Source organism: Acomys russatus, chromosome 25, assembly GCF_903995435.1.
Source record: "Acomys russatus chromosome 25, mAcoRus1.1, whole genome shotgun sequence".
Taxonomy (NCBI): Eukaryota; Metazoa; Chordata; class Mammalia; order Rodentia; family Muridae; genus Acomys; species Acomys russatus.
This window is the reverse complement of record NC_067161.1, coordinates 32,814,776-32,827,823: the sequence shown is the minus strand read 5'-3', so window position 1 is coordinate 32,827,823 and position 13,048 is coordinate 32,814,776. Positions and strand designations below refer to the sequence as shown.

At 42.3% G+C, this 13,048-nt stretch overlaps 1 protein-coding gene across 2 annotated transcripts in view; it reads left to right on the top strand.

Annotated features, from left to right (window-relative positions):
• Positions 1-13,048, top strand: part of Sec24a (SEC24 homolog A, COPII coat complex component) — a 59,335-nt gene that overhangs the window by 14,600 nt on the left and 31,687 nt on the right. For both annotated transcript variants that reach the window (XM_051168482.1, XM_051168483.1), the window contains exons 3-9: positions 886-1,056; positions 2,392-2,469; positions 2,989-3,149; positions 4,075-4,247; positions 5,485-5,587; positions 7,843-7,969; positions 11,152-11,261. In XM_051168482.1, the coding sequence (XP_051024439.1) occupies positions 886-1,056; positions 2,392-2,469; positions 2,989-3,149; positions 4,075-4,247; positions 5,485-5,587; positions 7,843-7,969; positions 11,152-11,261 (923 nt within the window). The remainder of the gene's footprint in view (positions 1-885; positions 1,057-2,391; positions 2,470-2,988; positions 3,150-4,074; positions 4,248-5,484; positions 5,588-7,842; positions 7,970-11,151; positions 11,262-13,048) is intronic.

The window sequence follows — 13,048 nt, the reverse complement described above, 5'->3', positions numbered from 1 at the left end:
TGGAACAGGAGTTCGAGACAGTTGTAAAGCCCAGTGTGGGTTCTGGAAATCACGCACGGTCATCTGCAAGAGCCTCTTTATTTGCTTAGTGTGTGAATGTCTGCCATAGTGCAAATTTGCAGGTCAGAGGGCAACTTATGGAAACAGGAGCTCTCCTTTTTAAAAAAATGTATTTATTTGGGGCTAAAGAGATGGCTTAGCGGTCAAGAGCACTGACCAGAAGTCCTGAGTTCAATTCCCACAACCATCTATAATATGATCTGTTGCCCTCTTCTGTTGAGTGGGCACAGATGTAGGCAGAACAGTGTATACATAATAATAAATACATCTTTTAAAATTATTTATTTATTATTATTGTTGCTTTTGTTTTATGAGACAGGGTTTCTCTGTGTAGACTTGGCTGTCCTGGAACTTACTCTGTAGACCAGGTTGGCCTTGGCCTCAGATATCAGCCTGCCTCTGCCTCCTGAGTGCTGGTGAAGACATGAACCAACACTGCCCAGCTTATTCTCATTTTTAAGCAGTGACTGTGGATTTATTAGAGAAAAGTGAGGGTGGGGCCAGGAGAGGAGGAGGGAAGGGGCTGTGTTCAGAATGTAAAGTGAAAACTAAATAAACTTAAAAAAAAAAAGATTTATTTATTCTTATGTATACAATGGTCTGTCTGCATGTACACCTGCAGGCCAGAAGAGGGCATCAGATCATATTATAGATGGTTGTGAGCCACCACGTGGTTGCTGGGAATTGAACTCAGGACCTCTGAAAGAGCTATCGGTGCCTATTTTTATTAAAATGTCGATGTAGAAGTCTACTTGGCTTAGTAAAGATTGTTTGGTACCTTTGTCTTAAGTTCTTACATGACATGAAAAACCCATGTTTCCATAGGTTCTGCACTTCCCTTACAGAATCCACCTCTGCCTACCACTTTTCAGCCAGGAGCTCCTCTTGGACCCCCTCCAGCTGGAGGCCTACCACCTGACCGAGGCCTCAGGCCCCAGAAGACACCTCCTAGGGCTGCACTCCCACCTTCACTTAACCCAGCTGTCAACCAAGAAGGTAAGTCAGTCCAGGCAAAGCCACTGCTCAGGATCTCAGGAAAAAAAGGTGGTCCACACCCTGTACTTTAGAGTCATCTTCCTCAAATACATTCGGATCTTTCTTCAGTCCCTAGGGACTCGTGTTTCTTTTTCATAAAGTTGCTACTAAGTCATTTGAAACATTTGTGTGTTTGGGGGCACATACCTACCTGTAATCCCAGCACTTAGGGATCTAACTTAGAGGCTAGCCTCTGTTGTACAATGATACTCCATCTCAAAAAGCAAACATTTAGAAGCTAGCAATTTACTTTTTATGTGTTTTATTTGTTTGTGTTTGTTGTTGTCTTTTTGCAGTGCTGAGCATGAAACCTAGGATCTTGTGTGTGTTAGGTGAACACTCTACTATTGTGCTACTGTCAGCTAGCAGCCCCCTTTAAACACCCACACCCGGCCTTCTATTGTTCTGTGTGTATGGGTGTGCCTGCATGTGTGTCTGCACTGTATGCATGCTGCCCAGGTAGGCCAGAAGCCCATCAGGTTCTACTGCATTTAGAGGCAGATGTAAGCTGCGAGGGGTGTCGGGAATTAAACCTGGATCCTCTGGAAGAGTAGCCAGTGCTCTTACCCACTGAGCCATCTCTCGAGCTCAGCAACTTCCTTTTTATTTCCTGAACTTGGAATTGAACCCAGGGACTAAACAATCATTCAACCAGTAAGATATATTCCTGGTCCTTCTCCTGTCAGCATTTAAATTTTTATTTTCACATTTGAACTTTTAAAAAATCACTACTTAAGCTGGGCGTGGTGGCGCACGCCTGTAATCCCAGCACTCGGGAGGCAGAGGCAAGCAGATCTCTGTGAGTTTGAGGTCAGCCTGGTCTGCAAAGTGAGTCCAGGACAGCCAAGACTCCCCAGAGAAACCTTGTCTTTAAAAAACAAACAAACAAACAAACAAACAAAGAAAAGAAAAAACTCAGAGAAATCTGCCTGTTTGTGCCTTCCCAGTGCTAGGATTAAAGACATACGCTTAAAGGCAGGTGTGGAAGTACCTGCAACACTTGACATTTTTGATAGGCTGTGGTTTGCATTATTTTTCAAAGGCTATCTAAATGTTTAGATATTAGTTCATTTCTTTCTTTTATGGTTTTTTGAGACAGGGCTTCTCTGTGTAGTCCAGGCTGTCCTGGACTCTTTGTAGACCAGGCTGGCCTGGAACTCACACAGATCCACCTGCCTCTGCCTCCCAAGCACTGGGGTTAAAGGAGTGCGCCACCACCGCCCAGAATCAGTTCATTTCTTGAAGAAACTATGGCAGTCATTCTAATTAAATCTTCTTGATGAATTTCCTTCTTAGGTATTACAGCAATTGCCAATAATGGATCTATGGTGGCTCACAGTACTTATGATGAAATTGAAGGAGGTGGCTTCTTGGGTGAGATGCAGTGACTGTTTCTCTTTCTTCTCTGATTACAGAAGTAATATGTGTGCATTGTAAGGAACTAAGAGAAAAGTTTATGTTATGTGCACATACCGACTGTCGACTGTCGGTATTTTTTTGCTTCCAGGCAGTTAGTTTCTTCATCTTTCTAGAGTCGGAGCTTTGGACTTTATGTGCCACACTTTAATCAATTATATAAATTTACATTCGTGTACCTGAGTCCCTAAATTGCATTTAAAATAGATTCATTAACATTTTTTAAAATGAAATTTTAGTCTGGATATGAAATTTATTATATAATATAGAAGTAAGCTAGCTATGCTAAGCTGCTGTGTGTTTATGGCTATAGTCTACGTTAACTATATTTTGATCATGCTATTACTTGTTACTAATGATTCTTTCTCTTTAAGTTGTCAAATGAATTGAAGTTGTAACTTATAATTTAATGGCTCTTTACAGTGATTTTAAATATCTAGAACATAAACTAGAACTTAAAAGTTACCTTGTTTCTAGCAACACCTCAGCCTATTAATCAGAACTCCAAACCCAGCCGAAGTGTGGGATATGCATACCCCTCCTTACCACCAGGCTACCACAACACAGCGCCACCTAGTGCGGCTGGATTGCCACCCTCCTCCCTGAATTACCCAAGTGGCCCCCAGGCCTTTACTCAGGTAAACTTAATTTTTTTAAATATATTTTTTCCCTTTTAGTTATATATAGAGATAGAGAGAAAGATTTTTAAAAATTTTGTTTTTTGTTTGTTTGTTTGTTTGAGACAGGGTTTTTCTGTGTAGCCTTAGCTGTCCTGGATTCATTTTGTAGACCAGGCTAGTCTCAAACTCACAGAGATCTGCCTGCCTCCGAGTGCTGGGATTAAAGGCAAGCACCACCATGCCCAGCTGAGAGCTTTTTTTTCTTTTGTTTTGTTTTGTTTTGTTTTTCGAGACAGGGTTTCTCTGTATAGCCCTGGCTGTTCTGGACTTGTTTTGTAGACCAGGCTGGCTTCGATCCACCTGCCTCTGTCTTCCGAGTGCTAGGGTTAAAGGTATGCGCCACCACGCCTGGCTGAGTTTTTTTTTTTTTAAATAATTTATTTTTCTTTACTTTATGTGCATTGATGTTTAGCCTGCATGAATATCTGTGTGAGGGTGTCAGATCTGGGAGTTACAGACAGTTGTGAGCTGCCATGTGGGTGCTGGGAATTGAACCTAGGTTCTCTTGAAAAGCAGTCAGTGCTCGTAATCTCTGAGCCATCTCTCCAGTCCCCTGAGAGAGAATTATAAAAGGTATATTGAACATTTTATAGCCCTTTTTTTGGGGGGGGGGTTCGAGACAAGGTTTCTCTGTGTAGCCCTGGTTGTCCTGGACTCTCTGTAGACCAGGCTGGCCTCGAACTCATAGAGGTCCTCCTGCCTCTGCCTCCCAGTGCAGGGATTAAAGGCATGTGCCACTGCCATCACCACCACCACCTAGCTCATAAGGCTTTTGTATTAGCATACTTTTCTAGAGCCTGAACTTGGCCAGGAATTTAGATAATGCTTTTCTAGCTGAGCCCTACACACTTACAAAGGTTACTTACTTTGAAACTGTCTGTAGACTCCTTTAGGTGCTAATCATTTAACTGCAAGCATGAGTGGATTAAGTCTACATCCAGAGGGTCTAAGAGTTGTCAATCTCCTTCAAGAAAGAAACATGCTTCCCTCGACACCTTTGCAGCCTCCAGTCCCAAATCTGCATGAAGACATCCAGAAACTCAACTGTAACCCCGAGTAAGGCGTCAAATGACATTTCTTATTCAACATGACAGTGTTCATGTTCTGTTGTTTTGGTTTTTTTGTTTGTTTTTTAAGACAGGGTTTCTCTGTATAGCTCTGGCTGTCCTATACTCACTTGTCAGCCAGCCTGGCCTGGAACTCAGAGATCTGCTTGCCTCTGTCTCTCAAGTGCTGGAATTAAAGGCATGCGCCGCCACCACCCAGCTAGTATCGTGTTTTTAAGTTGTCTGGTGTGCTTTCTAGGTGTTAGGAATAAGTGGGACAGGTAAACTGTGCTATCACTTACCTGAGTTCTGCATGTCTAAATTAAGAAATGGAGTTGGCTGTCTCTTACAGAGTGTGGCCATGCTGCTCCCTACGTCTGCCCACTTTCTGAATTACCCCAAAAAGTGTGGCTCCTTCTCTTCTTTCACCCCTGCTCTTAGCACGCTTTCCCTAACACTTGGGCTATTTCTGGGGAGCCTCCTCCCTGCCAGGTAGCTTCTTGTCTGACTTCTAAGCCAGCTAACAGCATGGCAGTTTTTAAGAGTGTGGTGGCGCACACCTTTAATCCCAGCACTTGGGAGGCAGAGGCAGGAGGATTTCTGTGAGTTCAATGCCAGCTTGGTTTACAAAGCAAGTTCAGGCTAGCCAAGGCTACATAGAGGGGGGAAAAAAGAGTTGCAGCTTGCCTGGTCTGGTGTTTTCTTTTAAACTAATAAAATTGTCCTAAAACTTTAAAATGAAAAAAAAAAAGTAGGCTAGCGGTTTATGTCCTTGAATTGGTTGTTTGTTTTTATTAGCTCTTATAAATTATATTCATGATCATTAGTGTAGCTACATTCCAAAGAACAGGTATTAGTTTTATTTGTTTGTTTTGAGACAGGGTTTCTCTGTGTAGCTCTGGCTGTCCTGAAACTGTGTAGTCCAGGCTGCTCTCAAACTCACACAGATCTGCCTGCCTCTGCCTCCTAAGTGCTGGGGTTAAAGACAGGCACCACCACACCTAGATTGGCCTCAAACCTCATTCTCCTTGATTTTGTGTCCCAGGTTTTAGGACATCATACTCCAACTCTTTATTCCCTAAATAATGTAAATTTTTAAAAACTTTTATTTAAGTATTTTGTTATTATAAAATTTAGATCAGATTATAAATGAATCATTGACTTTCTTAAATTTTATATTGTTGTTGTTGTTGTTGTCCTAAAATAATGATGGTAGCAATCGACTTGTACTTTTTCTCCCCCAACAGGTTGTTTCGATGTACGCTGACTGGCATCCCTCAGACTCAGGCCTTACTGAATAAAGCCAAGCTTCCTTTGGGGCTGCTGCTCCACCCTTTCAAGGACCTAGTGGTATGCCTCTTTAGAAAAAGTAGATGTCTTGTGGAAATTATCTAAGTGGTGAAGTATTTTTGCAACAATTTAAGAATGAATATGAAGGGCTAGAGAGATGGCTCAGAAGTTAAGAGCACTGTTTGTTCTTCCAAAGGTCCTGAGTTCAGTTCCTAGTAACCACACAATGGCTTACAACCATATAATGAGATCTGGTGCCCTCTTATGGCATGGAGGTAGAATACTATATAAATAATAAATAAATAAATCTTTTTTTTTTTTTAATAAATAAATCTTTAAAAAAAGAATGAATATGAAGTCTGTTATGTGGCAGTTATTTTCTTTTTTAATTTCTTTTTTTTTTTTTTTTTTTTTTTTTTTTTTGGTTTTTCGAGACAGGGTTTCTCTGTGTAGCCTTGGCCATCCTGGACTCACTTTGTAGACCAGGCTGGCCTCAAACTCACAGCGATCCGCCTGCCTCTGCCTCCTGAGTGCTGGGATTAAAGGCGTGCGCCACCACGCCCGGCTCTCTTTTTTAATTTCTAATCCAACCAACAATTTTATTCCAATTTAAGACCAAGTTAAATGAAGTATTATTGAAAAGTCCAAGGGATGATATGTAGCTGGGCCTAACTAAAAGAAAAAAAACCTCAGGCTTGGTGGTGCACACTGGCAGTTCCAACATTCAGAGGACTGAAACAGGAGGATTTGGAGTTCGAGGCAATCCTGGGGTACATATTGAGACACTTTTTGGTTTTTTTGTTTTGTTTGAGACAGGGTTTCTCTATGTAGCCTTAGCTGTCCTGGACTCCCTTTGTAGACCAGGCTGGCCTTGAACTCACAGAGATCCACCTGCCTCTGCCTCCTGAGTGCTGGGATTACAGGCACGCACCACCATGCCCGGCTTGAGACACTTTTTAAAAAACAGATACAAGCTGGGCATGGTGGTGCACGTCTTTAATTCCAGCACTTGGGAGACAGAGGCAGGTGGATCGCTATAAGTTCGAGGCCAGCCTGGTCTACAAAGCGAGTCCAGGATAGCCAAGGCTACACAGAGAAACCTTGTCTTGAAAAACCAAACCAAACAAACAAAACAGATACATATATATTTTAAAAATTTAACTATTCCATTTAACTAAGTTGTAAATTACCATTAAAATAGTTTCCCCTAGTTCCCTACTCTGCTACTCTCGAAGTCAATTGCTCTAAGAAGTTGCTACCCACACAATTATAAATAACATACAATAGAAGTTGTTTAAAATCTAAGAACTGAAGATCACTTTCATCCTAATTCTCCAGGACCTAAACATGTGTTCACAGGCTCTTGAGGATAGTGTGTTGATAGCAGAATTTTATTGCTTTACTTTAGTTGTTGTGGTATAAGGGATTATAATGAGGACACACATGCTAGACGGGTGCTGCACACCTGAGTTATACTACCCAGCCCCCTTAGCGAGTCAGTTTTTACCTTCCAACCTTAATGAGACAGAGCCTCTCTTGTCTCTGCTGTTCTAAAGCTAGCTAGCCTAAGAATTTCTGGGTGATTCTTCTGTCTCCACCTCCCACCCCACAATAGGATTGGTGGGGTTCTAAGTGCTTGCCACACCATCCAGTTTTTGATGTGCACTCTGGGAATCTAACTCAGGTGGCAGGCTTGTCCTGCAAAGTGCTTTTACCACTGAGCCAGCTTCCTGACCCATAACTCTTAATACAGATGATAAACATTAATTTAAAAACATTTAATTTTGTCATAGTTCTTGGGATAATTAAGTCGGCCTCTAAATATAAAATCAAAATTCTGTAACAGTTTTGCTCTTCATTGTTTTTTAATGTACTTTCTCCCTTGGGAGCTAAGACAGGAGGATTACTTGAATTCAGGAGTTTGAAACTAGCCTGGGCAATATGGTCAGGCCGTCAAGGCAAAGCAGAGTGTTGTTCCTGTTCCTTTGCCATCTGTCCCTGAAAACACATTGTACAGTGCCCTGCCTTGGCTCTGCAGTGTGAGTGTTTAGTGAAAGATAAGCCCTTTTCTAATGTGTTTCAGTGTGGACACCACTGCATGTGGTGGTTTTAGACCAACTCCTGCTCTGCAGCCCTCCTGCCTCTTCTCTTGCACTGAGACCCCAGGTGTGAGCCTCCGGGCCCACAGTTTTTGCCCTCGATTTCACTGCAAAGTTAAAATGGCTCACTAGTTGGACGGGATAGAGTAAATCTACTTATTCAACTTACAATTATTGCCATTAAGGACTCAGCTCTGTTTTATCTGTTTGTTCCAGCAATTGCCTGTGGTCACCTCCAGTACAATTGTGAGATGCCGCTCATGCAGGACTTATATCAACCCTTTCGTCAACTTTCTTGATCAAAGAAGGTGGAAATGTAACTTATGTTATCGAGTCAATGACGGTATGCTTTTTTGAAACATTATCTTTAAAAAGTATATCTGTGTTGGGTGGTGGCAGCACACACCTTTAATTCTAGCACTTGGGAGGCAGAGGTATGTGGGTCTCTGAGTTCAAGGACAGCCAATGCTACACCGAGAAACCCTGTCTCAAAAAAGCAAAGGGAACAAAACCAAACCAAACCATATCTGTTTTAATTATGTGTGTGTGTGTGGGTATGTGTGTGGGTATGTGTGTGGGTGTGTGTGTGGGTATGTGTGTGGGTATGTGTGTGTGTGTGTGTGTGTGTGTGTGTGGGTATGTGTGTGTGTGGGTATGTGTGTGGGTGTGTGGGTGTGTGTGTGGGTATGTGTGTGTGTGGGTATGTGTGTGTGTGTGTGGGTATGTGTGTGTGTGGGTATGTGTGTGTGTGGGTGTGTGTGTGTGTGTGGGTATGTGTGTGGGTATGTGTGTGTGTGGGTATGTGTGTGGGTATGTGTCCCCGATGAATGCAGGTGCCCTTGAAGGCCAAAGGCATCGAATCCCCCTGCAGCTGGGGTGACAGGTGGTTATGAGCTGCCTGATGTGGGTGTTAGGAACTGAATTGGGATCCTCTGCAAGAGCAGTCTACACCCTTAGTGTTGCTGATTTCTCCATCCCCTTGAAATATTTTCTAATTTTTATTTGCAATGTAGAGAAATCAGATAATAAAAATATGAAATGACAAAAGAGTCAGGCATGTGGTTAATCACTTTAATCCCTATACTTGTAAGGTAATGGCAGGTAGATCTCTGAATGAGCGATCAGCTTGGTCTACATAAATAGGCCCTGCCTTGAGAGAGACATAAAGATAACAGCTGCCAGAGGCGGGCGGATCGCTGTGAGTTCGAGGCCGGCCTGGTCTGCAAAGTGAGTCCAGGACAGCCAAGGCTACACAGAGAAACCCTGTCTCGAAAAACCAAAAAAAAAAGATAACAGCTGCCTTATTCATTCCCTGCTTTTGAACAGAGTCGGGCAGTACTAGGCTAGTTGAATGCAGTGTGGTCAGTAGCTGAGGAGACACATTCTTTCAGTAACTACTTCATAATCTATATTTGAGTAGTGTCACATAACCAATAGCATTTTGTTGGTATTCTTAGCACTTGGGAGACAGAGGCAGGAGGTCTTTCTGGACTACACTGAATTCAAGGCCAACTTGGGCTGCCTACATAAGGCCCTGATTAAAAGAGAAGGAAAAATGTAAATGTCTTTTTGGAAGAAATTTCATTAAGACTTGAGACTTAGCTGAGTGTGGTGTCACATGCCTGTAATCTGAGCTCTTGAGGAGGCCAAGGCCACCCTGGGCTCCAAAACAAAGCAAAGTATGCTTTTTACTGTATAAAAATCCAGGGAAAAAGTATAGTGTTAAGTTCACCTTTAAAATCTTTTTTTTTTTTTTTCGAGACAGGGTTTCTCTGTGTGGCCTTGGCTGTCCTGGACTCACTTTGTAGACCAGGCTGGCCTCGAACTCACAGCGATCCACCTGCCTCTGCCTCCCGAGTGCTGGGATTAAAGGCGCGCGCCACCACCGCCTGGCTCACCTTTAAAATCCTAAGTGTGCTAGGCACAGTGGCACACAACTGCGACCCCAAAAATCCCAGCCCTTGGGGAGGCAAAAGCAGGTGGATTTCTTGAGTTGGAGGCCAGCTTGGTCTTGGACAGCCAGGGCTACACAGAGAAATACTGTCTAAAAACCAAAACAAACAAAAAAACTCAAATGAAGTTGTGATAAAAGATGTGGCCTTGCCAGGTGTGGTGGTGCACACCTTTAATCCCAGCACTCAGGAGGCAGAGGGATCGCTGTGGGTTCAAGGCCAGCCTCGTCTACAAAGGGAGTCCAGGACAGCCAAAACTACACAGAGAAACTCTGTCTCAAAAAACAAAACAAAACAAAAAGGAGTTGTAGCCTCCTTTGTTTGCTGTTGACCTGTTTAATAAACTATATTTTACCCTTTGAGTACATAAAGATTATAGGTTGGTTGTGGTAGTTGTCATTTATTTGCTATTTCTTCACCACATTTAGAGTGTGTGTGTGTGTGTGTGTGTGTGTGTGTAGGGGGAGGGGCAGAACACTTGCTACAATATGCACATGGAGGTAAGAGGACAAGTTGTCAGGAATCAGTTCTCCATATCCACAGTGTGGGTTCCAGGGATCAAACCCAGGTTGTCAAGCGTGGCAGCAAGTACCCTTACCTACTGAGCCGTCTTGCTGAGCCTTTGTGTGAGTCTTTGGAGACAGGGACTCACACTATACCACATGTTGGCCTGTATTTATTACTGCTAGCTTGTGCTGGCATCTAACTTGGTGGTGAGCCCCGGCTTCAGTCTCTCACATGCTGGGATTACAAGCATGCAACCACCCCATCCAGACTAAGGAGTATTTTCTTTGTTCTTTTCCCTTCCCCAGGCTAGGATTTTAATCTTTAAACGGTTATTGTTCAAGGACAGCTAATTCCTAAAGTACTCTGAGCATAGTGACTTACAGGTAGAGGTAGTTGGTGTTGTGTAAAGGCAGTTGGTGCTAATGAAACCTGCTGGTCCCTCATGGCATTTACCCTGAGACAACTGCGTCTTCACTTTGTGGAAGTAGCCAGTCTTTATGCTTTCTGTATCAAAGATTAGAGTCTTTGCACAATTGGGAGACGTAGGTAAATAACTGGAATTTAATAAGTTTTTAATCATTTTTTCTAGCTTATTTGGAAATTAACTGTAAGACTTCAGACATCGGGTGCTGGGGAAAGTCACCATGATTACATTACATTGTCAGCAAAGCTTCTTACTGCCATCTATTGTAGGAGGAGTTTAAGACTTATTTATTTATTTATTTATCTATTTATTTATTTATTTATTTATTATGTATACATGGCTCTGCCTGCATGTACATCTGCAGAACAGAAGAGAGCATCAGATCATATTATAGATGGCTGTGAGCCACCATGTGGTTGCTGGGAATTGAACTCAGGACCTTTGGAAGGGCATTCATTGCTCAACCTCTGAGCCATCTCTCCAGTCCATGTAGGAGGAATTTGAATAGAACTCTTTTAAGAAGTCAGTTTATTCCTTTATTTTTAGCTTGGATTAAATTAATTATGACACCTAATTAATAAAAATCCAAACGCAAAGGTATTGAATTAATCCTTTTATTAATGAATTGTTTGTGTTGCACAGTTCCTGAAGAATTCATGTACAACCCTTTAACCAGAGTTTATGGAGAACCTCACAAAAGACCTGAAGTTCAAAATGCTACTATTGAGTTCATGGCTCCTTCAGAATACATGGTAAGCTTTCTTTTTCCTTTTTCTGGAGTGGGGTGTGTTGAGGTTTTGTTTTGTTTTGTTTTTATGCAGGATCTTGCTATGTAGCCGTGGTTGGCCTGGTTTTTGCTAGTTAGCTCAAGCTAACTTCAAAGTTCCTGTAATCTGCCTTAGACTTCCAAATGATGCTTATGGTTATGAGCCATAATTCCAGCTATTATACTGAATTTTAAGCAAAACAATATAATTGTTTTTGGTTTGGTTTTGGTTTTGGTTTTTCGAGACAGGGATTTTCTGTGTAACAGCCCTTGCTGTCCTGAAACTCTCTGTGTAGACCAGGCTGTCCTCCAACTCACAGAGATCCACCTGCCTCTACCTCCTCTGAGTCCTGGGATTAAATTAAAGGTGTGTGCCACAATGCCCGGCTTTTTTCTTTTTTTTTTTTTTAATCTTTTAACAAAGTTTTTAGCTAAGAAAATATTTGTCCAACAAGTAGAAGTGATTGCTGTGCAGACCTGATGACCCGAATCCTATCTCCTGAACCCAAAGGTACAAGGAGAAAACCTGGTCCCGGGAGTTATGTTTTGACTTCCATACATGGGACATGATGTACGTATCCCACAAATACATAATACACATTTGTCAAATGTGCACATGCACACGTGTAGTTAGATTAAGATGGTCCGAGAGTAAAGGTGTGTGTGATGCTCTAGCTCAGTATCTTTTCTATAGCAAGTAATTTGAAGTATGTGGGACCATATTGATATTTCAGTTAAGCCAGGCTTCTGTGTTTCACAATACTGCTGTGTAATCCCAGCACTTAGGAGGTAGAGGCAGGAGGATTAGTTCAAGCCTAAATTACCTGTGAGTTAGGGCAGTGTGAGCTATATAAAATCATCTCAAGGAAAAAAAAACAGGGGTGGAAAAACAGTTTAGGGGTTAAGAGCTCTGGCTGCTCTTGCAGAGGACTGAAGTTTGGTTCCCAACACTCTTGTGGCTGCTCACAACAGCCTGTAACTCTGGTGTCAGAGGATCTGAAGCCCTCTTCTGGCCTCTGTGTACACTGTATGTAAGACGTGCACATATATACACACAGGCTCTCACACATACACATGAAATAAGATCAAAAGTCCAGGCCTCTTGATTTAGATACTCATTGACTGAGCCTTTATTGTATCTAAGCAAAGAGGAATATGAAAACAGTTCTAACACCATTTTGTGTGTGTGTGTGTGTGTGTGTGTGTGTGTGTGTGTGTGTGTGTGTTAGTGTAAGCCCTATCCATCATGGCTTTTGCCCTTTTTGTTTGAAATAGGGTCTTGCTGAGCACAATGACGCACACTTCTAATCCCAGCATTTGGGGAGGCAGAAGCAAGCAGATCTCTGTGGGTTTGAGGCTAGCCTGGTCTATAAAGTGAGTCCAGGACATCTTAGACTACATAGAGAAACCTGGTCTAAAAAAAAAGAACAAAAACAAAAAAGAAGCTGGGCAGTGGTGGCACACATCTTTAATCCCAGCACTTGGGAGGCAGAGGCAGGTGAATTGATGTGAGTTAAAGGCCAGCCTGGTCTAGAAAGTGAGTCCAGGACAGCCAAGGCTACATAGAGAAATCCTGTCTCGAAAAAACAAAAACAAACAAATGAAAAAACAGAAAAGAAAAACAAGTAAGATTTTACTATGTAGCCCTAACTGTTCTGGAATACTTGGAACTAGGCTAGCCTTGAACTCATAGAGATCCTCCTTTCTCTGCCTCCTCAGAGAAGCTGGGATTTAAGGTGTGCATCACTAAGCCACCCCTCCTTGGTTTTTTGT